Source organism: Balaenoptera musculus, chromosome 15 (genome assembly GCF_009873245.2).
Source record: "Balaenoptera musculus isolate JJ_BM4_2016_0621 chromosome 15, mBalMus1.pri.v3, whole genome shotgun sequence".
Taxonomy (NCBI): domain Eukaryota; kingdom Metazoa; phylum Chordata; class Mammalia; order Artiodactyla; family Balaenopteridae; genus Balaenoptera; species Balaenoptera musculus.
Genome location: NC_045799.1, coordinates 43,492,808 through 43,515,984, shown reverse-complemented (window position 1 = coordinate 43,515,984; position 23,177 = coordinate 43,492,808). Strand labels below are relative to the sequence as shown.

The window sequence follows — 23,177 nt, the reverse complement described above, 5'->3', positions numbered from 1 at the left end:
AATGGCCAGACGCCGTCACGTGCTCACACCCACAGCAAGGGAAGCTGGAAGCCGGGCTGCCTTCTGGTGAGGAGAGGAGACTGACCGAGGGGACACGTGGGCTGCCCTGCCAGCAGGACCCTGAGTAAACGGGGCCGCATGGACAACTGACCCAGGCAGGAGCCGGCAACCTTGGCGGCCTCCGGGAAGAGACAAGAAAATGGGGGTCAGGAACAGGAGGGGCTTGGTGGCACTGCCTGTCCTGTTGTGGTGGCATTTTCTATCGTGCGTTACCTTAAGGGAAAAGAGGGACTTTAGGTGGGGGGGCGGGGGGGGAGCCCAAGGAAAACCAAAATTTCCACAGCTGGTCAAGGTCAAGGTTGTGAGGTTGCAGGGCTGACTCCTCGGCCAGGCACGACGAAGGCCCTCTCCGCCGTGCCGCGGGGGACCCTATAAACGGGGCCAGGAGCGGGGGCCACACGGCCGAGACCCCGCTCCCCGCACAACACCGGCCAGGCTCCAGGTTCCAGGCTCCAGGCTAGAGGGAACCGCCGGCGGACCCGGGCGGGAGGAGCCACGGCGCCTGTGCAGTGGGCCGCACCACCGCGCCTGCGCACTGGGCTGACGCGCGGTGCACGGGGGCGAAGCCCCGCCTCTAGATCCTCCTCCCGCAGCCCGGGGGTGGAGGCCACGCTGAAGCCGGTGGGGCGGGAGCGCTGGGAAGCGATCTCCGTGGTCCGCGCACTCCCCGGGGACTGGCATCTCGCTCCGTGGGTGGGGCACAGGGCCCTGCAGGGTAAGCGGCGGGTTCCGCAGGGCCCGGGATATCTATGTACGTGGGCATCCCCGGGCACGGTGCGCTGCGCCCGGGAGAAGGGCCGGGGCGGAGCAGGGCCGGGGACCTCCGGGGCGCAGACCCAGCGCCTGGCAACTCCCCGGTCTTAAGCGGCAGCGCCTGGAGGCGGTCTCAGGGTCACTGGCAGCCGGCACTCCGCTGACCAGTGAGGGGCGCGGTCGGTGTTTTGGCACCGGTTGGGCAAGACAGTCGGAGTCTCCACCCCCAGGGAGCCTGTAGCCCTGCTGTCTTCATTCATTCAGCCAGGGTCTGCTGACCCGCTCCCAGCTCTGTGCCGGGCGCAGGAGATCCAACAGGGGCAGGACAGGCAGGGGAGAAACGCCCGTTTAAACCTACCAGGAGACTTAGTATTTGTTCATGTGCTTTAATTTTGTATAGGTTTTAAGCATGTGCGGCAGTCATTTGCACGCACGGCCGTTTTGGGTATTTTAACCTTGGGATAGAACTTGTATTTCGAGAGCCGAGCTGCCGTCCCCAGCTCCTGGAAAGCTAGTCGGGCGATGGGGCGGGCCCCGTCCGGACATCACTGCCACAGCCCCACACCGAGATTCTCCTCTCTGACCCCGCCTCCCCCTGACAGAGGGAGGCACCCCCGCCCCAGGAGCCCGCTGAGAGCAAGGTTAGCTCAGCCAAACCTCTGTTTGCCTTTGTGCACCTACATCCTGCCCCCACCCCCCAGCCTACTCCTCATTCCCTCCAGGCTTACCTTTCCTTACAGCTTTGTTCTAGACTCTCCTTTAAAGAACAAAACTCATCTAAAATTGTTTTCCTTGGTGATCCTCTGGGGAGGGCCACTGTGGTGTTAGTGGTGTCACAGAAATGTGATTTGCCCCTCCTTAGCTCTGGACAAGCACCTTACCCCATGGAATGAAACTGGCTTTTAGGCTTGGGCCTCAGGGCCATGGAGGTGATGGTGGGCCAGGCTGTTCCTGGCTCTGTGCCCCCTCAGAGTTATGTTCTGTTTGGCCTCTGTTTATGTCACCCTGAACTTGGTGTGTAACTTGAATGATTATGTGTATGTAATTTCACATGAGTGTTTTTTGGTCGTCTGAAGTAGTCTTATATGAATAGGGAAAGTGAAGTGATGAAGCACATTTGATTTGGAGACAGAAGCCAGAAACTCCTCTGCCTTGCTGCGTGCCAGCTGTGTGATCCCAGGCAAGTCCGTTTATAGACATTCCCGGGCCTTGGTCCTGTGTCCTGTTGTATGGAAGTAAGTCATCATATATCGTGTGGTATATAAGTGCCAGCCTGTGGGCCTCTGGTAACAGGATCTAGCATATTTAAAGGGGTATTTTTTAAATGGGTAGACAAATTTAATTAAGAGCAACCTTTGCCTCGAAATTTAATATACTACCTGTTAGTCTGATCATGTATGTTATGCTTCTTAGACTAACATAGGACATGATAAAATTTGACTATGTAAAAAGATTTTATAAAACGCTTTCAGAGTTGTAAGATGTTAGTATTGTTTTTGTGTCCTCACTAATCATCCTTGGAAATAGTAGCTTTAGAACTTTCTCGAGAAATACTTTTTTGTTAAATGATCACTTAGCAGTGGGAAACTTTGGATTACTATAACCTAACCAAAGGAGACCTCTGACAGGGCCTGTTGCTGGGTGAGAGCTGGCTGCCTGGGGATGGCTTCCTCAAACGCCAACCCCAAACCTGTCATCTTTCACAAGGCTCAGTTCTGTTTCTGACTGATGTCCTGCTGTCATTTCAAACTTGACATGTAGAAAACCTGGTCACTGCTGTCTTCTGCCCCATCCCACATGGCCATCACATGGGTCCTGAAGCATCATCCATGCCTCTTGGTGAATTGCTGCGTCATCAGCTCGCTTTCTTCACCAGCAAGTGATGGCTGAGCAGATGCTGGGCTCTGGCCTTGTGTCATGGGGTGGGAGGTCAGGATGACTGGACTGGTCCCTGCTTCCAGAGAGGCACCATCTCACCAGAGGGAAGGGAGACACAAATGAACAACTCCACATGCAGCTTACTCAGGGAGTGAGAGTGGAGAGCACCAAGGAACACAAAGCCTCCGGCTGCAGGGTTCAGAGTGGCAATGAGCATAGCATCTTGGGTAGGTTTTGCAGGGGTGTGGATAAAGGACCAAAGAAATAGGATGCTTAAAAAAAAAAAAAAAAGGATATTTAAGGCTGTCCTAGATAAAGGCCTGTGTTCCAGACTGCTGTAGCAGTACAAGACAGGCTAAGTCCCTGCCCTTGGGGGCTGATGGCCTCGAGGGGACACAGACCTTCAGGAAGAAATCCCACAGACTCATGGTCATCACAGATAATGGTGGTGCTTGGTCAGGAGGGGGCAGGGAGTCACGGAGCACATAGTGGGTGGAGGTGGTCAGGGAAGGTGGGAATGACAGCTTGTCAGCCGAGGCTTAGGGATGAGGACCAGGTTGGCCCACCTGAGCAGGGGCAAGAGAGGTAGAGACTAAGCGCAGAGGCTGACGGGGGCCAGGCCTGGGCAGGGGTATGACGTTATTCTGAGAGTAAAGTGAGGCCGGAGCTGGGGCTGGGGAGGGCGAGTCTTGGGGAGGGAGCTGCTGAGAGAGCCTTCCCTGAGGCCCCTTGTGCTCAGGGAGGGGTGCATTGTCTTGCCCCCCGCCCCGCCCCATCCGAGCTTGGATGGTGGGCCTCTGGACGGGCCTCTCCCCTGGCAGGGGCACAGGGCTGGCCCAAGGTTTGGACAGTGCTCCAGGGGCTGCGGGCATCCAGGTGTGGCTGTAGGGCTGGATTCCCCCCAAGGGCCACTGTTCCGTCTCTCCTACCCCCAGACAGCCTGGGGTTGGCGTGAGACCACCACAGGCTGCCCCCTGCGCTTCTAGGCCTGGCCCCCACTCCCCCTCCCCTGTGAGGGCCTTCACGCTGTCCTCCAGCCCTCCTCCCCAGCCACCATCACTGTGTCCTGAGCACGGCCCACACACCCCCAGGGCTCTGGTCCACAGGCACTCGCCCTGCTTCCCACCCGGCACGTGCCTGTCTCCCTCCCCCCGGGGCGTCCACTCCACCTCCCACACTGACAGCCAGGGTGGACAGATGGTGGACGTCCCCAAGGGTAGGGGGAGCCCCGAGAACCAGGCGCCTCGCTTCTCGTCCTCTGAAGTCTCGGGTTCCCACCCGGTGCCTCCGCTGAGCAAGTGCCTCTATTTTGGGGTGCATTGAACCAAAACTAGGGGTGCTGAATTGATTTATTTTGCTCTGGGCTTTGAAAGCACATGGGCATTATTTCCTTCTCGGCAGGAACATGTATATGAATGACAAGAGGTATCTGTTGTGAAACTCCCAGGAGAATGAGCCGTTTCTCTGATCTGTCTGTGGCTCTGCAGTCCCCAAGGGACAGGATTTTAAACCTTTAAAAGTAAGTTACCACCGTGGGAGAAAAAGTGCGAGTGGAGAGAATGGACTGCACGTACATCTCTGTTACCTTGAAAGGTCTGGGGACACCATGCCCACGTGGCTTTTAAAATAGCGGCGAGTTTAGAGCCGTTTGCCTGGGCTAGCACCTAGAGGGGATCCTCGGGCTGTGGGGCTGTGGCCCAGGTCAGCACCTGCAGGACCGGCAGCCTTGGACAGGTTGTCTAGTCTCTACGAACCTCAGTTCTTCTTCTGCAAAATGGGGATCCCACCTTCCAGAATCATTCTGAGGATCAAATGAAACTTCTGACTTCACAGGAAAAATGCAGACCTGTGGAAAAAGTTCTGGTTGAAGGAATTTTTTGTCCCTGAGTGCAGGAATTTCTGACTCGCCCTAGAACCTCGCAGCCTAACGGGTTTTTCCTGCCTCTCCTCCAGTTCCACCAGCCACTGTGGCACAGTCCTCAGCAGACAAGGAAATGAGAAAAATACCAAACAATGGGAACCTGAGGATGACGAAGGTGGCGTACCCGCTGGGGCTGTTCGTGTGCCTGTTCATCTACGTTGCCTACATCAAGTGGCACTGGGCTTCCGCCACCCAGGCCTTCCTCGGCATCCCCGAGGTGGCCACGGGGGCCCGGAGGGGCCAGCAGTCCCGCAGTCCCCTGGGGACAGCTGCCCACGGGCCTGAGCTCTTCTACGGCATCATGTTCGACGCGGGGAGCACCGGCACCCGAGTGCACGTCTTCCAGTTCAGCCGGCAGCCTGGAGGTACCGGGTAGTAAGCCCTGGCCGCGCTCCCCTGGCCTCCGTCTCACAGCAAAGCATGGGCCCTCAGGGTGGGCTGCACCCCCGGCCTGGGACTCCCCAGGGAGCCTGTCGACAGTGCCATTTCCCGGGAGTCCCAGATGTCCTCATTCGCACTGGCATCTGGTGACCACCTAAGGGCAGCTGAGATCCCAGAGGGCGTTGGGGTGGCCTGTCACCTCCCAGCATCCCGGGCAGGTTGGGTGGCTAGGACCATGACTTAGGCCAGAGGTCACATGGGGTGAGTTTAAGGAAGGAAGTAGCCCCAGGTTCAGACCAGTGGGAACCGGGAGTCCAGGAAAGTCAGGTACATGAGCAAAGACCCGGAGCCCAGGCCAACACGGAACTGCCCAGTGGGGCCAGGCAACAAGGGGTGACAGATGGCAGTGGCCTCAGTGAGAGTAAAGCTGGGACCAGAGCCTGCGGGCCTGGCTTCCCGGTGGGGGGCTGGGGAGGAGTGAGGGTGGAGTTTGGGCATCTTCACCAGTGGGCTTCTCCCGTGGGGAGACCCCCAGCGCTGCCCAGTCCCCCCTCCACCCCTTGTGGGTTGGTGCTCACAGCCGGGGTCCCTCCCCTCTGCTTCAGCGCTGACCCTTCTGGGCGTTTAACTGAACTGCTGGCTCCGGATGCCTTCAGTAGGTCTCTTCAAACCTCTCATGGCACGTTTATCTACTTTTCATCTGCTTTATTTTTAAACTTGTTATAATAGTTAGATATTTATACGCTGGACTTAACCTACATCCAAAATTGGTTTTGAAGCTAAGTTTAAGGCAACGTGTGTTGGCATGTAATCCTTCAGTAGCCATGTACCGGCGTGTTTTCTTTGGAGAGACCTCCTTACAGAAAGTTTGTTGCTGATTTTTCCTCCTTGGTCTTTGTGTCTGCATTCGGACAGCACCCCTTGGCCTCGGTGTGCCTGGGAATACTCTCCCTTGCTGTAAGCACATGAGTCCAGGCCCCTAAAAATCTAAAACACTCAATTTTTAAAAAGAAGACTGAAATATTCTTTTTTTTAAAAAAAAAAAGAATGAAATATTCTTTAGAATGTATAATGCATCCTATCTAGAATTAAGAAAATGATTTTCACATTTGCAGTTTGGAATCATTTGCCCTGCTCCTCTGTTGGTTTTTTTGTTTGTTTGTTTGTTTGTTTGTTTGTTTCTTTGGCCACACTGCTACATGCAGGCTCTTAATTCCCAACCAGGAATCGAACCATGCCCCCTGCAGTGGAAGCACAGAGTCCTAACCAAGGGACCACCAGGGAATTCCCTGCTTCTCTATTTGTTGAATCAGCAAGAATTAACTATGTTAAAATTTAACATTTTAAATGGGTAGTTTTTGGTATGTAAATTATACCTCAATAAAGTTGATTTTTTTTTTTTTAAATAGGAAAAGTTCTGGCCAAAACATTAAGTATAATATTCATCATGTAGCCAAACTAAAGAGGCAGAGTTTAGATGAGAAACAATGAAGGTCTGTTTTCAGAAGTCTGCCTTGAAAGTGTGGCTCATCATAGTTGTATAGGTTCATGTATTTGTGTTTGTATTCACACTTGTACCTTTTTTAAAACATGATTTTCCTTTAGAAACTCCCACCTTGACCCATGAAACCTTCAAAGCACTGAAGCCAGGTCTTTCTGCTTATGCTGACGACGTTGATAAGGTAACGGTGTTCTCTCATCTCTCTTTGCTCATCAAATTTGCCTCCTGTCGATTTGTTAAAGTGACTCTCTTTCTCTCAGATGCAGAGCCGTCCCCCCAGAGCAGCGTCTTTGCTGTGCTGACCTGGGACATTTCACTGTGTAGGACAGTCTGTGGAGGACACTGGTACCCACGGGAGGTCCCACCACCACCCCACATACACTACACGCCACACCACACACACTGCACATATATACACATACACACCACGTGCACAACCACACCACATACACACACACCACACCACATACATAGCACACACAAATACACCACATACATCACACACATATACACACACACACAGCCACACGTATATACACAGCCACACCACATACACACCACACCACACATGCACAGCACACACATACATATACACCACACACACACGCCACATATATCCCCCAGCTGGCCCGCATGCCACCCGGAAGTCACGGTGTGATTTAAAGGCACAAACGCTGCAAACTTAGAAAAAGCATTATTTGAAAGTTTAACTTTTTTTTGTTTCGGTTTCTCTGATTGAAGATGACAAATGTTCACTAAAAAAATTAAAGTCAAAAAAATGTATTATGCAAAATCCACAAAACCAAATAAGTGTAAAAGAAATTTAGCTGAACTGTCAAGTGGTGACTTTGGTAAGTTGGTGGCGTTTACACTTCTGAGCTGCACGAACACAGGGCACCTGCGTTCCCAGGGGGCTCCCGAAAGCAGCCCCTCATGCAGCTGTCAGTTCCTTTGGTCCCAGCACGTCTTAAATCAGAAGCTGATGTGGCATTCTTGCCACAGATGCATCCTGATACCAGACAGTGAAGTCACGGCCTTGGTTTCTTTTTTTTTTTTTTAAAGATGTGAAAGGGTCATTTAATTCACCTGGTTGGTTACTTTTTTTTTTTTTTTTTAAATATTTATTTGGTTGCACCAGGTCTTATTTATTTATTTATTTATTTTTATATTTATTTTTGGCTGTGTTGGGTCTTCGTTTCTGTGCGAGGGCTTTCTCCAGTTGTGGCAAGCGGGGGCCACTCTTCATCACGGTGCGCAGGCCTCTCACTGTCGCGGCCTCTCTTGTTGCGGAGCACAGGCTCCAGACGCGCAGGCTCAGTAGCTGTGGCTCACGGGCCCAGTTGCTCCGCGGCATGTGGGATCTTCCCAGACCAGGGCTCGAACCCGTGTCCCCTGCATTAGCAGGCAGATTCTCAACCACTGCGCCACCAGGGAAGCCCACGGCCTTGGTTTCTTGTAGCTTGGTTAAGAAACAAATTGAAAACAGAAATCAAAATGAGTGACTCTAGAGGTTAAACCTGATTAAATGATATATCTTGGAATAAACTCATGGGGCTTTTTATTTATTTATTTTTATAAATTTATTTATCTATCTATTTATTTATTTATTTATTTTTGGCTGCGTTGGGTCTTCATTGCTGCACGTACGCTTTCTCTAGTTGCAGAGGGAGGGAGCTACTCTTTGTTGCGGTACGTGGCCTTCTCATTGGGGTGGCTTCTGGTTGCAGAGCACGGGCTCTAGGCACACGGGCTTCAGTAGTTGTGATGCGTGGGCTCAGTAGTTGTGGCGTGCGGGCTCTAGAGCACAGGCTCAGTAGTTGTGGCTCCGCAGCATGTGGGATCCTCCCAGACCAGGGCTTGAACCCGTGGCCCCTGCCTTGGCAGGCGGATTCCCAACCACTGTGCCCCCAGGGAAGCCCCTCATGGGGCTTTTAAAATCTTACTTGTTCAAGCAGGCAGCACACATTCACGTGGGGTGACTTGTACAGCTTCCCAGTGGACAGCGAACCCCTCCCACTTCCTCCAGGAGGACAGTGTCCCTGGTTTCTCGCTGTCCTTCTGTGTTCTCGTCCCCTCTATTTACACGCACAGTGGAGCACGTTCACACTGTATGCGCTTCACTCCCGGGGCTGAGCAGTGTGCCCTGGAGATCGTGCCCCGTCAGGAAGTAGAGTGCTCTGTCCTGCCGTGCACGTGCACATTGCACTTGGAGAGCCAGCCCCTCCGGAGGGCCTGTAGGTGACCTCCCACCCTTCGCTCCTCACAGTTTGGGAAAGGCTGCTCTGTGTCACCTTATGCACACTTCGTTCCCCTCACATGCGAGGGCGTTGCCTGGGTGAACTCTTGGGGGGTTTCTGAGTGAGAGGCACGCGTGTCCCCCACAGACATTGCTAAACTCCCCCCAGCATCGTACCCTCCACACGCCCGGCGAGGCTTCATGGCAGTCGTCCCCCACCCTGCCCAGCCCGCCCCCCACGGGCCCTGGTCCAGCATGGAGAGCTCAGCATTCCGGTGGGTGAAGTGATTCCTCGGTGTAGCACTTCACGGGTTTTAGTGCTGTGAGGGACCCCAGAATTCACTCATGGTGTCCAGGGGCGTCGCAGCTCGTCTGAGGCTGCCCGGGGCTGGTGGCGGGGCTGGCGGGGTTCCGGCTGCCAGGCGCGTAGAACCCTGGCCCGCTCCGCTGCCGAGGGTCCGCCCCACGCTCCTGCCTGCACCTCTTGAGTCTCTGTTTCTGCTGATTTGGAAACTTAGAAAAAATATATTTATAAATTAATAAAACCAAAAGGGTGGGGAGCACCTGTGACCCTGCACGCTGAGCGCAAACCCTGCTCTACCCACCATGTTCACAGAGCACCCCAGGAATTCAGGAGTTACTGGACATTGCTAAACAGGACATACCCTTTGACTTCTGGAAGGCCACCCCCTTGGTCCTCAAGGCCACAGCTGGTTTACGTCTGTTACCAGGAGAAAAGGCTCAGAAGTTACTGCGAAAGGTGAGCTCATCCAGTTACCCCGGGGCGGGTGACTTGTGATAACTGAAAACATGGAACATCAGCCCACGTCCAAGCAGGCAGACAGGCCACAGAGAAGCTCCCCAAGGAGGGGAACTTGTCGAAATGTTAGCAGTGTCGCCTTCGGTGGAGGGGTTGTTGATGAATGATGCTTTCTTTCTCAGGATGTTTAAAGCTATTCATGTTTTCTAGAATGAATCTGTTTTATAAAAAGAACAAGTTCGTGTTAAAAATATATTGTGCTTTTGAAGGGCTTCCTTCCATCCAAGGACTTGCCGAGTGTCTAAGGCCGTGGGACCTGAATTCTTGACATCTCGGCTCAAGCCAGTCGTCCTCGTGGGAAGTGCGGGCTCTGCTCTTGGTCTGATGCTCAGCTGTGACTGCTGAGGAGGCCCCTTCGTGTCTGCCCAAGCCCTGCACCTCCCTGCAGGCGGCTCTGGAGCCTGTCTTTGGCATGTGCTTGCAGGGTTCTTACCATCAGGAATCAGGGAAAGTGTTCTCAGCAAAGTAGTCCTCCTCCGCACTGTTTCTGAACCTGTTAGCTGCTAAATGACAGATTGTTGCAGGTTTGTCAAGGTCCCTTATAAAAACTACTGAATACCTTCACATGCTCAAGTTGGATTGTGGGACTGAAGTTTCTATGTATCAATAATTGCTAAAAAAAAAAAAAAAAAAATGGAGAAGGAAATAAAGCCAAACGCAGTTAGTTGCTCACCGCTTTCGCTTCCCCCGTGCCAGGTCATCTCCCAGGGACATGCCCACCAGGCCACGTGGCGGCCCAGGGCTGGGATCCGCCTTGTGGGGCTTCCCACCCCTCGTGTCCTGTCCTAAAGCAGGGCAGTGATTGGGACTGTGAGTTTACATTCTAAACGATAAAGGCTTGTCTCTCTTTACATTTAGGTGAAAGAAGTGTTTGAGGCGTCGCCATTCCTCGTAGGGGACGACTGTGTTTCCATCATGAACGGGACGGACGAAGGTAGTCGCCAGAAGTGCCACGTGCCATGAGGCTGCCCCTCGAGGCGGGCTGCACGCAGGGCTGCTGTCAGCATGGCGCTGGGAGCCTTCCCTGGTTGGAGGCACAGACACCAAAGTGCCGGTCCCACCCCAGTCCGCAGTCTGACCGTCTCAGAGCACTGTATTCTTGGGGCCAGTGGTAGAGACAGATTCTCCTCGTGACTGGCTCCAAGCCTGGCATAGATCACGTTTCTGAAAACAAATCATCTTTTCTGTTTTATTTTTTAATTAATTAATTAATTAATTAATTTGGCTGTGTTGGGTCTTCTTTGCTGCGCGTGGGCTTTCTCTAGTTGCGGTGAGCGGGGGCTACTCTTCGTTGCAGTGCGTGGGCTTCTCACTGCGGTGGCTTCTCTTGTTGTGGAGCATGGGCTCTAGGCGCACAGGCTTCAGTAGTTGTGGTGCGCAGGCTCAGTAGTTGTGGCACACGGGCTCAGTAGTCGTGGCTCATGGGCTCTATAGTGCAGGCTCAGTAGTTGTGGCGCACGGGCTTAGTTGCTCCACGGCATGTGGGATCTTCCCGGACCAGGGCTCGAACCCATGTCCCCTGCATTGGCAGGCGGATTCTTAACCACTGCGCCACCAGGGAAGTCCCATCTTTTCTATTTTAAGAACATTTAGAGAGAATCCCCAGTTGCTGATGTGTTAGAACGTTGCTGTTGCATTAATTCTAAGAGAGAGTCACTTCATAAGGTTCCTTACCAGCCCCTGACTTTAAACGTGACCTTAAGAGTTTTTTTGGGTGGAGGGAAAGGGAACATTTGTTTCTCATCCCACCTCTTCCAAAAAGAGGCAATTGATAAAGAGTGCGACCAAGAGATGTGACAGTTTGGCTGAGCGCTCTGATTTTTAGTGTGGTGTCTTCTAGAGCAGTCTGCCAGAAGCAGCTGGATGGTTCTGTGAGTGACACCCGTTTCTGTAGCTGATCTGGAGGCTGAGAGTAGTGAGGAAGTGGTCTCCTTGCGCTCCTGAAATCGGAAAGCTGTCATGAGTCCCCATTGCTGTTTACAGCCTCTCAGGTGATTCAGATGCTGTTTGTGACCCTCTCTTGCAGGTGTTTCCGCGTGGATCACCGTGAACTTCCTAACAGGTGGGTTCCCTTCATCATAAAGCCAGCAGTTCACAGACACAGGTCTTTAGAGCAGGGGCCTCATTTCCACGCTAAAATAACCCCTTCGGGTTGCTGACCCGAAGTAGAGTGTTGGGATGGGTGGGGCGGGCACCGGGCTTGCAGATGCAAATGCTGGAGATGCAGGGGGTCCTTCTCCAAAGGTTCAGCTCTGCCTCTGCTCCCACAGCAGCGTCCCCTGGCCACCGTCCTCGTTCCTGAGAGAAGCCCTGAGTCACACTAGTCAATATTGAACGTGACGCGAACGCTGATCACCTTATAATTGAAGTCCTGCTGTAGGTAGAACAGGGAACAGGTGGCGAGGAGTCATTTTTCTTAGATTACTCTCAGGATGTGGATTTTTGTCCCTTTGTTGTAATTATGGACAAGACCAGTGTGTCTGACACATGGATGAGAAAGAAGGAAGTTTCCTGTAGGAGTTGCCGCCCGGGGATGGGGAGCCATGTCAGGTGACAGATCAGGAGCCCAGGCCCCAGGAGCACAGGTTGTCCTTCGTTCAGATGAAAGCCGCCACCGGGGCAGCTGTCCTTCACGCCCCCCAAACACACATGGACATTTTCAAGTGGCCACAGCTTCTGTCTGTCTTGTTCTTCTTTCCACGGAAGGGCCTGGCTGCTAACCTCCCCTTTTCTGCTGTTCTGTCTGTTTACTAACGGGCATTGCTGTGTGGATTTTACTCCGGGTGCTGCAGGCAGTCTGAAGACCCCCGGGAGGAGCAACGTGGGCATGCTGGACCTGGGCGGAGGGTCCACCCAGATCACCTTCCTCCCAAGATTCGAGGTAACCCACCGCCGCCCCCAAGGCCACCTGCCCCACGGGGGAGCCTCAGCCCCGGGGGAGGTCTGTGCACTCAGCTTCTCTCCTGAGGGTCAGATCACCAGCAGTGAATGCTTCTTAGTTTGATTTTAACTCTGCCTGGAAAAAAAAAAAAATAGAAATCTGGTCTTCAGCTGGGTGATAAACTAGATACTACCTGGAGACCTTGGGGCAGAGGGTGTGGGGTGGGTTTTTCCCCGCCCCCGCAAGGGCTTCCAGGGAGGGGCCGGAGTCTGACTCAGATGGGACAGAGCCGCAGGCCTTTTCAGGACGGATGTTCTAAGGCAGGGGTCCCCAACCCCCAGGCTGCGGACTGGTAGGAACCGGGCTGCACAGCAGGACGTGAGCGGCAGGCAGCAAGCGAAGCTTCATCTGACGCTCCCCATCGCTCGCGTTACCGCCTGAACCGGAGCTCGCATTACCGCCTGAACCATTCCCCTGTCCGTGGAAAACTTGTCTTCCATGAAACCAGTCCCTGGTGCCAACAAGGTTGGGGACCGCTGTTCTAAGGGACTCGAAAACGCTTCCAGTTGAGACTGCGTGCTGTTTTTAAAAAGTACCTTCCTCATCTGCCCCTTTTTAAATTATTACTATTAGTTTTAGTTTTAATGGAAGAGCCTTGGGACTTCCCTGGCGGTCCAGTGGTTAAGACTCCGCACTTCCAGTGCAAGGGGCATGGATTCGATCCCTGGTTGGGGAACTAAGATCCCGCATGCCGCGTGGCATGGCCAAAAAAATAAATAAATAAAAAGAAAACTTAGCATTCATGGAATAGCCTTAAATTTACGCATAGCTCTTCTGGTTGGGCCGTATTTCCCAGAATGGGTAAATGTTACTCACAGGGAGGAAAGACACGGGACTTCCCTGGCGGTCCAGTGGTTAAGACTCCACGCTTCTACTGGAAGGGGTGTGGGTTCAGTCCCTGGTCGGGGAACTAGGATCCCACATGCCTCTTGGTGCAGCCAAAAAAAAACAGGAAAGACAAAGTGTTTCACTGCTTGCTCCAAGCTGTTTCACAGCATGTGATTTGATGAAAGGCTAATTTAATTGAATACATCTGTGCATATCCCTGTTCTTTCAAATGAATTGAGGGAGTGGGGGACAATTTTCTAGAAAGGCCAGCAGGAAAGGTGCTTTAACCCTTGTGTTCTTCCCCAGGGCACCCTTCAGACCTCCCCGCCCGGCTTCCTCACCTCCCTCCAGATGTTTAATAGGACCTACAGGCTCTACTCCTACAGGTTTGTTTTCAGGACTGAGGGTGGAGATGTCCACCGTCCAGGCATGTGGCTCAGCTTAGCACTGCAGGCCTCCCCCAGCCTCCGCCTCCCGCCTGGGGAGTGACCAGGTTGCCGGGCCATAGACTCAGTCCCAAAATCCCTGCTGTGGACCCCCCTGCAGCCTCTTCCTCCTCCCTCTTCCCTTCCTCCTCCCTCCCTCCCTCCTTCTTTCTTCCTCTTCTTCCTCCTCCTCTTCCTTCTCCCTCCTTTTTTAATTCACCTGTAGTAAGATTACATTTCTTCTTTTGTACTTATTCTCTTCTGCCTTGGAAGAGGTTTATGGGAAAGTGGGGAAGAGTCCATAGATGGTGCAGGAATTTTCTGGGCCGTCTTTTTTGCCACGTGGCGCCTTTAATAGGTTCTTTCCGTGAGGCTCGTCCACACCATAAAGGTGGGGACCTGTCTGTCGCCCTCGCTGGTGTCCACAGCTCCTGGAGGAGCTCCCACCAAGTAAGAGCCTTCGCTTGTTGCGCTGAGGAGCTGGATGCCCTGAGCCCCACTGAGGGAGCTCCTGGAAGAAGCAGGAAGCTGCTGCCTTGCCCCGAGTTTCCTCCTGCCCCCCGATTTTGGATCCAGGCTGGTGAACGTGCTGCAGGCGGAGTTGAGGGTAGCCTCCGCTCACCTGGGTTCTCTCTCCGCAGCTACCTGGGGCTCGGCCTGATGTCGGCGCGGCTGGCGGTTCTAGGCGGCGAGGAGGGAAAGCCTGGTGAGTGGGGTGCAGTGTTCAGAGCCTTCCCGGCCAACACGACTCGGGAGCCCCAGAGGGCACCCCCCCCCCGAGACCTTTTTGGTGGGCCCCTGAAGACCTTCTCAGTTACTTTTAAAGAAAGATGCTAGTGAAGCGGTTTCTGAATCACCGAGTTGCAGGGGGTTCTTAGGAACCCAAGGAACTGGGTGTGATCGGAGTTGGCTTGTTGGTAAGGATTTACCACGGGGCGCATGGGAGGGGCTCCAAGGGGGGCTTCAGGGGAGGTTCTGGCTCCTGAGAACGTCCCCTGTGTTCTTCTGCTCTCGAGGGGACTTGGAACGGGCTCTGCCTTCCTCCAGACGTGGCATTTGGGGACGAAGCCTGTGTCTGTTCCCAGGCCCTCTCCGTGCCATCCTGCCCTGACGTGCTTGGCTTGGGACAAGCCAGGCGTTGCTGGCGGGCGCTCGAGCCCCTGGGACGTTCAGGGGACCACACGCCCGAGGCGAGCGGGGGTCCTGCTCTGAGGCTGCCTCGGCCTGTCCCCCCGAAGGCCTCGGTCAGACGTGAGCAAGCCCACGCGTGTTCTCGGCCACGCACACCCCCGGCCCAGCACTTCCGCTGCCTCTTCCAGGGCCTGGCCGTTCTGACAGAGCGGGAAAGTTCCACTGGAATTGTTTTCCACGCACATCCTGCTTCAGCTCCTTTATCTCGAATCCTGTTGTTTAACCTCATAACAGTGGCCCCTTTGTTGCAAACCAAAAACGCGTCCACGTCTCAGAAACACTCACGACCACACTCTGGGCCAGAAAACACCTGTTAGCCAGTGGAGGACGGCAGGCACCCACTTGCCCGTCTGTGCCGGCCTCAGGGTCCTGTCCCTCCTGCACCCCGACCCGGCAGAGCGGCGGGGAGCCGTGTGTCTTCCTGTGGGGCTGTGACAGCTGCCAGAAGGGGTGCAGACTCCTCGCTGCCCCAGGGAGGCGTCTCCTGCCGTGTGAGCCGTTGTCACTCAGCAGACCACCCACTGCCCTGAGTAGCTGCAAACAGCAGTCGTCTTATCTCAGGATTGCACAGGCATCCACTCGGCGGTCCCTCTGCTGGGGTCCCCGGGGTCCTGTGAGGTGGCATTTGGGACGCGTGTCTGGCCTCTACCCCGCAGAGCAGCCTGCACTTCTCCCTGGCGGGTCAGAGGAAGGAAAGCCTCCTGAGGTCCCACGGCCTTGTGTCCTGCACGTTCCGCTGGTGCAGGCGGGCCCAGGCCAGGATCGGGGTGGGGGGACAGGGACCCACTCGGCAGGACGCCAGCAGGCGTGTCCCCGAGGGTTGGCGTCCTGGGGCCCTGGAGGCTGCCCCCACGGGGAGCCGCTGGGGTTGTCATGAGCGTCGCCTGGACCCCCGAAGCCCCTCTGTGGCCGTGAGCTGGGAGTGGCTCTGCTGGGGCTTCTGCCTCCCGAAGCTGACTCGGGACGCTTCCGCAAGTCCATCCCGCGGCAAAAAGGAAGCGTGTTCCCTTGACCCTCCGAGGCCCTCGGCGCTGACCTGAGACACTCAGTGCTGCCGGCCTCCCCTCAGCGGGCCCCGTCTCAGCTCCAGGCGTGCCCTCACCCCACCACGGTCAGTGCTCTTCATCCGCCTCTGTCTCTTTCTGTTTCAGCTGAGGATGGAGCAGAGTTGGTCAGCCCTTGTTTGTCCCCCGGTTTCAGAGGAGAGTGGGAGCACGCTGAAGTAACGTACAGGGTTTCGGGACAGGAGGCAGGTACGGCACGTTTATCCTCCGTGGGTGGCTCGTGAGGGTCGACGGCAGCCCCTTCCCTCCGGACACCTCAGAGAAGCAGGAGGACTGTCCAGCCTCCTTCTCAGACAAGTGTGTACTTGCCCGCAAGCGGACACGGTTCTGGAACCCCCGGCTCCTGCGGGGTCCCTGCACGGGGCTCCCTTGTCTGCCGCTCTTCCAGGGACCCCATTTCCCAGCAAGCCTCCAGTGAGGGAGGATCTGGACGTCCCTCGGCTTCGAGCAGACAGCCAGGCGCGGCTGTGGGCCTGGCAGCTCTGCGGGAAATGGCTTCTCTTCCCACACCCGCCGCCTGTGCTCCGGCGAGGGCGGGAGAGGCCGCAGAGCCCCAGGCCTGTCTCACCCACAGGGTCCCGTGGCTCTGTGCTCTTTGAGCTTCTTCTAAAAGAGATGCTGAAACACTGTGTCCAGGCTGGGTATGTGGGCGTGAGGTTTGCCTCTGGTGACAGGGCTGTTGCTACTCACAGCACTTCTGAAGCCAAACGTGTGGGGTTTTTCCCATAGCGGCCAGTTCTCTGGCAGCAGCAGGGTGTCCTGCGATTCACTTCATTCCGACACTGACTTCCGGAGTCAGTGCAGCCCTCATCAGATGAGCCCCCCCCCCGACCTTTGCAAGTGCTGGGCCCCCCGTTCTTATGACCGACCGGCCACAAATCAGGGGTTCCCACGGCCTCCTCCTCAAATTCGATAATTTGCTGGAAGCACTCACACAACTCAGGGAACACGTTCCTATCGCTGGTTTCTTATCAAGGACACAGCTGAGCAACAGTGAAATGGGAGAGAGGCGCAAGGCAGGCGTGTGGGGAGGGCACCCGGAGCCCCCCTCTTCCCGGGAGCCCCCCTCTTCCTGGAAGCCCCCCTCCCCAGGAGCACCCCCCTCTTCCCGGGAGCCCCCCTCCCCAGGAGCACCCCCTCCCCCCGGGAGCCCCCCTCCCCCCTGGAGCACCCTCCCCCCAGGAGCACCCCCTCCCCCCGGGAGCACCCTCTCCCCTGGAGCAGCACCTCCACGTGTCTCCAACCCGGAAACTCTCTGAGCCCCGTCATGTAGGGTTTTTACGAGGCTCATGGCAGAGGGACTGATTAACTCAGTGGCTGTTGGTGACTGACTTAATCCCCAGCCCCCTGCCCACTCCCTCGGGGGTGGGGCTGAAAGTTTCAGCCCTCTAATCACCAGCTCCCATCCTGAAGCTGTTGAGGGACCCACCAGGAGTCACCTCATTAGCACAACCCAGGAGGATTGAAAGGGGCTTATTATGAATCACAAAACGCCTCTCTCACTCTCACCACTCAGGGTCTCACGAGGCTTTACAATCTCTGTGCCAGGAACCCAGGGTGGAGAACAAATGCATGTTCCTTACTATCCAGTGATAAACGGAAGGGGGCTGGGAGTGCCAGGGGGGGGATTGCGGTCTAAAGATGACCAGGGAAGGCCTCATGGGGTGATACCTGAGACAAGACGTGAAGAAATGGGAAGTGAGCTCCAAGCCGAGGGAGCAGCACATGCAAAGGGCCAGAGGCGGCTGCTGTGTTTAAGGAGCATGGAAGAGGTGGTGTGACGGGTCAGACGAGGGAGAGTGCAGGGAGATGAGGTCCCAGGTGCAAGGGTGCAGCTCCCAGGGCTCTGGGAGAGCTAAATGGAGCTGCCGTCAGACGTGGAGCAGGGCTAGGGCAAGATCAGAACTGGGCCCAGGTGTGGGCTGTGGGCCGTCCATGTCCTCTGACTCAGTCTTGTGTTGTCGCCGTCCTTCTGAGCAAGGAGTCAGTGACCAGCCCTGTGAGCTTGGCAAGCTGCCTGCAGGCCCCAGCTTCCTCATCTGTGACAGGAGGGAGGTGCAGGCCCCACCCAGGCGGCTGGTGAGATGGGGTGGGACAGTGCACACTCGAGCTCAGCACAGGCTGGCAGGGTGAGTGTGGGGTGGGCCCACTGGGCTGCGTCACGGCAGCTGCAGGCGCCCAGCTGGAGGCGCGTGACCTTCAGGGTCGGGCCGCAGTCTCTCCGGCCACCTTTTGTGCTCACAGTTTCTCCCCTTGGGCTGGCCGCAGCACATGGCCCCTGAAAAGTTGCTGGTGAGCACCCCCAGGTCGCAGTCACCCTGAGCTGTGTGGTCAGGCACCCAGAGCCCACTGACCGCTGAGTCTGCTCTCCCTTTGCCCCAGGGGGGAGCCTCTACCAGCTGTGTGCCCGCCGAGTGTCCGAGATCCTCCGAAACAAAGTGCACAGGACAGAGGAAGTGAAGGACGTCGATTTTTATGCCTTTTCCTACTATTATGACCTTGCTGCAAATGTGGGCCTCATAGGTAAGGGTGGGGCTCGGTTGGGCTGTGCAGGGACTTGGGTGTGGGTCCCTGGGCGGAGGGCCCGTCAGTCACATCAGGGTGATAGAAATAGAGGGAGGGCGGGGGACGTGTCACTGAGTAGAGAGTAATAGGCCCCCCTTTTATAAATAAGTCAGTTCTCTGAGCCGCTCGGTGCAGGAAGGCTTCCTCGCTGTCGGTTTATTCTCCTTTCACCTGTGTGATTCTCAAACCGTCAGCCGCTGGCACCCAGGCCAGCAGGAGGGCTCAGCCCACCCCTCAGATCGCCCTCAGGAGCCTGGGGGTATCACCCTGACCCCTCCCCAGCCCGCGGTGCCGTCAGGACAGAAGACGGTATCGTGAGTCTGGGACCGGTGCTGGTCAGACCAACTGGAAACCCTCGAGAGGGTTGTGAGGTCACTTCAGTGGGTCGTGACCGGACATGTCTTTTGATGAAATAGATTGAGGATATTAGAACGTGTTGCCCGTGGCAAGGGTGAGAACGTGAATGTCCACAGAAAGCCGCCCTGGAGAGACCGAAGCCGTCAGCTTCCGGCTCCCTGGGGCCTGCTGGGCTACACTGTCGGGCCCAGTCCGACAGTCCAGGCGGAAGGTGACCTCTCACCCCTCACCTAGGCCCAGGCCCCTCCCTCTGGGGCACCCCAGCAGCTGCCCCTCGGCCGCCTGGTCTGCGGGCTCCCCGTAGCTGGAGCCAAGGCACCCTCGTCTGCACGCCGATGCCCAGACGTGCGGCCGCCCGCATCTGACCCCCCACCCCCAGGGTACCCCAGGCGCAGGCCCGGGGGCCTCAGTGCCGTCTCGGCTCCACGGCGCTGGTGCAGACTGGGTGCCCCGTCTCCTCCACAGATGCAGAGAAGGGAGGCAGCCTCGTGGTCGGAGACTTCGAGACTGCGGCCAAGTACGGTGAGTGGCCTGGAGGCAGGACGCTGACCCGGGCGTGAGGCAGGCGCCGGCCCCAGAGCTCCCGGTCGGCTCCTGACTGTCGACCGGACGAGGCTTCGGGGCTGTGAGAGTGTGTAGGGGCCGCTGAGCTAGCCCAGAGCGCAGGCCCGCCGTGTCCTGGGTGGCCTGGGTGGTGGAGATGGGGTTTTTAGTCCCAGGGCTGTGAGGAACAGACCCCCTCGATTTCACTTTTTCTGACTCTGTGACTCGGGTGACCTCAACTCCCAAAAGTGTCCCAGCAGATTCACAATCGCCAGGGGCCCCTGCACCGCAGAGTCCAGTTTAGGGGACGGAGAGCTGTCCCCCAGGGTGTGGCCTGTGGCCGCCACTCCCCTCGCTCCTCCATGGCCGGGTGTATGGGCTGCTTGTAGATTCTGCTCTTTGGTTGCCTTTCCCAGTTGCGGGTCAAAGGAGTTAAACTCTGTATGTTTCTCCATAGAAACACCTTCTCTCCCTCCCCTGAAAAAAGGCTTTTTTAAAATCGTTCTCGTCACCTCTGGGTTTGTCTCCCAGACACCAGCCAGAAAAGGTTCCGAGCAGAGGCTGTGGGTTGGTTTGTCGTCCCCGTCGTGAACAGGGGTGGGGTGTTCTGTGCCAGCCTGGTGGGTGATTCCAGTCCCCAGAAGGCCCAGGTCCACGCCGAGGAGAGGTGTCCGGGGTCACGGTGCAGAGATGGGGCCTGGAGGCGGGCAGTGGGCACCAGGTTGGCCTCAAGTCCCTGCCTGTGCTGTGCTCTGACCAGCAGTGAGGCCCCGGGTGGCACAGGGCCTGGCGGGGTGGGTGCCCCAGGTGGGTGGAGTCCGGCTGCCCCCGTTCCCCCACCCAGGAGCTCTTTCCCCCGCAGTGTGCCGGACGGCAGAGACCCAGCCGCCGCGCAGCCCCTTCCTGTGCCTGGATCTCACCTACGTCAGCTCGCTGCTCCAAGGGCTCGGCTTCCCGGGGGACAAAGTGCTGAAGGTGGGGACTCCCCCGGTGCCCCCAGCCCCCGCCCGTCGCGAGCACATGCCCGCCTTTCACACGCACATGCTCCCTTCCACCCTCCACCCCTTGTCTTTTCAAGTTGACCCGGAAGATTGACAACGTGGAGACCAGCTGGGCTCTGGGGGCCACTTTTCATTACATTGACTCCCTGAGCCGACAGAAGAGCCCCACCTTGTAGCAGCCCAGCTGCCGGCCGTCCCCGTAGAAGCACTGTCTCTGCGAGAACAGGCCCCTTTGGGACCCCCAGTGTGCGGGGAGGGGGTCACGGCACAGGCTGAGACCCTCCTCCCCGTGACCTCACAGACCGGCCCCTGGACGTGCTGGAACACGGCCCAGGCCTTGGCTCCCGGTGGGCAGTGACCAGACAGGGTAAAGGGCACAGGCCGAGGCCAGGGTGGCACAGCTGCTGTCCCCACCGTCCCATCGCAGGGGTGGGGCAGCTGTGACACACGTCCTGTGACGGGAGTCTTGCTTTGTCCCACTGCCCCCAGCGGGAGCCCCCTGGGCTGGCGGGCCAGGCATCTCCTCTGTGGGTGTGGACTGTGACGTCATCCAGAAGCCGCTTCCTTGGGTCCTCGGGTGGCTCAGGGTTAGCTGGCGGGTTGGCGCTGAGACTGGAAAGAGGGGCTGGAGGAAATGCCTCTTTGTGGCCCGTGTGCCCTGGCTTCTCGAAGCGGTCTAAACGTGAGCGTGAGCTGCTGTGAGATATCTGTGTCTGTGAGTGAGTGATGTCTGTGTGGTGCTGAGTGCTCGTGTAGCAGCTGTGTTCTGAGCCCAGTGGATGTATCGCTGCCCTGAGCCATTTGCAGCCAAGCGGTGTCGGTGTCAGTCGGGCCGAAGCCCCAGATGCGCCCTCTCACGGCCCGTCCCCGCAGGCTCGCAGGATGCTGGCTGAGCTGTGCACAGGATGCTACGTGTCCCAGGCCCGCAGCCGTTCCTGTGGCATATGCACAGTTCACGGAATAAGCTGAACCTCATGGGTTCCACTTGAAATAAAGGGTTTTCCAGGGTTTCTTCTCCTTTGATTCCTCTCGGTGAGCGCCAGCCGTGTCCCTCCACCCCAGGTGTTGGGCACCTGAGGTCCCTGTTCACCAAAGTTTAAACAAAAACCTGCCCAAGTGGGTGACATGTGATGGCAGGATTAAATCCTGTCGGTACATCCTGGGGAGACAACAGCAGAAGGACACACAGAAGCCCCCGTCGGGCCCTCCTGGCGTCCTCTGTCCGGGACTGGCCCTGTGGAGGCCCAGGCTGTTCCGGGGTCTGGCAGGGCAGAGCCCCCTCGACTGTGACTCGCGGCACTGCCGGGTGAGGATCCGGGCTCATCACCTCCGGCGGCCGTGGGGTCTGGAGCGAGCGCCGAGCTCCAGGTTGCAGTGTGTTCAGCAAGGATCTGGCTTTAATCCAGGACAGTCGGAAGGGGGTCACGGGCCGGACAAAGACTGGACAGACCCCTCCCAGGGCTGCAGCGGGTCCAGAGTGACGTGACTGCTGAATAAGCCCATGTGTTAGGCCTGTGGGGACGGAGCCCTGACCCCCGAGTGGGCAGGGCCAGGAGAGGGATGCAGGTGTACAACCTGAGAAGCGCTGAGCCTGCAGGACAGCCACACGGGGAGTCCCCACCCCCTCCTGGGTGTCCTGACCCAGACTGGGTCGGGGCGTCGCCACAACCCCAACTCTAGAGGGCTGGAGGGAGGCCACCAGGATGCAAACACTGGAAACTGGAGCCAGCTGTCCTCTGCCCGGTGGTTTGCCTGAAGTGTCAGTACTGGGGTAGGGGGCAGAGGTCTGCATGCGACACAGCAGGAAAAGACAGAGCAGGAAGATGCTTCCCCCAGACAGAAAGCCACGTCAGCACTAAAGCTCCAGGCTCTACTTGACAAGGACATGAAAACCAGCTCCCCTCCACCCAGTACCCCTGCCTTGGTGGGCCTCCCAGCCCCTTCCTTCCATGATACCTAACAGTTTAGATACTTAATGGACTCCGGAGGCAAGGAATCAAAAATGCATGAAGGCAGAAGTGAAAATTGATTTGGTCTGTTTATAGGTTGGTGATCTCACATCTGAAAAAATAAACAACTGGACGTTTCCCAAGAGATTCCCAAATAAGTCATGGAATGTTTTTGAGCTGAGCAGAATATGCAAGTCATTCACTGAGTGTCTTTGTCATAATGAAGTAGGCTCTTGTTTTTTAAAAATAGCCACACGTGCACATCCCAACACTTTGTGAGTGATGCACACGCATGGGCAAGAGGCTCCCACCCACGTTCCCTGCCCGTGTGTCCTGCACCCCACCTTCCCGCCCTCAGAACAGCCGCCCCATCTGGATGACAACCCCACGGTGTCCAGCTGTTTGCACTCCCACACCCGTGTGCATGAGCTGGCCTAACATTGCGGACCCAACTGCAGGAACGTGCTTTATTTTGTCTTAGGGTGCTTCTTAGAAGGGTGTTTTAATAAGGAATTTAAAATCTAAATTAAATTGCACCTTGAGCTGAATGATGGTAGAGAGGCTTGGATCAACATAAATTAGCAAATAATGGAATTAAACTAATTTTTACTCCCTAATATGAAATGTACCCTCTCGATACTCAGAATAGTTCAACCTACTTCCCGTTTGTCTTCACGGGGTTAAGTATCTTGAGAAAATAGAAAATGTGCTGGGAGCTCTGTGTCTTAGGTGACTCACTGAGGCGTCCCACTGGGAGACCCTG

The 23,177-nt window shown here is 56.3% G+C and overlaps 1 protein-coding gene across 9 annotated transcripts; it reads left to right on the top strand.

Moving 5' to 3' along the window:
- ENTPD6 (ectonucleoside triphosphate diphosphohydrolase 6) lies at nt 1-21,659 on the top strand. Of its 9 annotated transcripts, XM_036827237.1 has the most exons (17): nt 664-775; nt 1,416-1,454; nt 1,907-2,048; nt 4,093-4,210; nt 4,645-4,977; nt 6,599-6,675; nt 9,347-9,490; nt 10,409-10,484; nt 11,577-11,612; nt 12,343-12,431; nt 13,626-13,705; nt 14,386-14,450; nt 16,087-16,188; nt 18,382-18,522; nt 19,387-19,443; nt 20,327-20,439; nt 20,543-21,659. In XM_036827237.1, the coding sequence occupies exons 5-17, from the start codon at nt 4,686-4,688 to the stop codon at nt 20,639-20,641; spliced, it is 1,371 nt and encodes a 456-aa protein (XP_036683132.1). In that variant the 5' UTR covers nt 664-775; nt 1,416-1,454; nt 1,907-2,048; nt 4,093-4,210; nt 4,645-4,685; the 3' UTR covers nt 20,642-21,659. The 9 variants fall into 9 exon arrangements, with proteins under 9 accessions (XP_036683136.1, XP_036683135.1, XP_036683130.1 ...); XM_036827241.1 differs by lacking the exons at nt 664-775; nt 1,416-1,454 and adding an exon at nt 1-66; XM_036827240.1 differs by lacking the exons at nt 664-775; nt 1,416-1,454 and adding an exon at nt 118-205.
- Nucleotides 21,660-23,177: the final 1,518 nt, after the last annotated feature.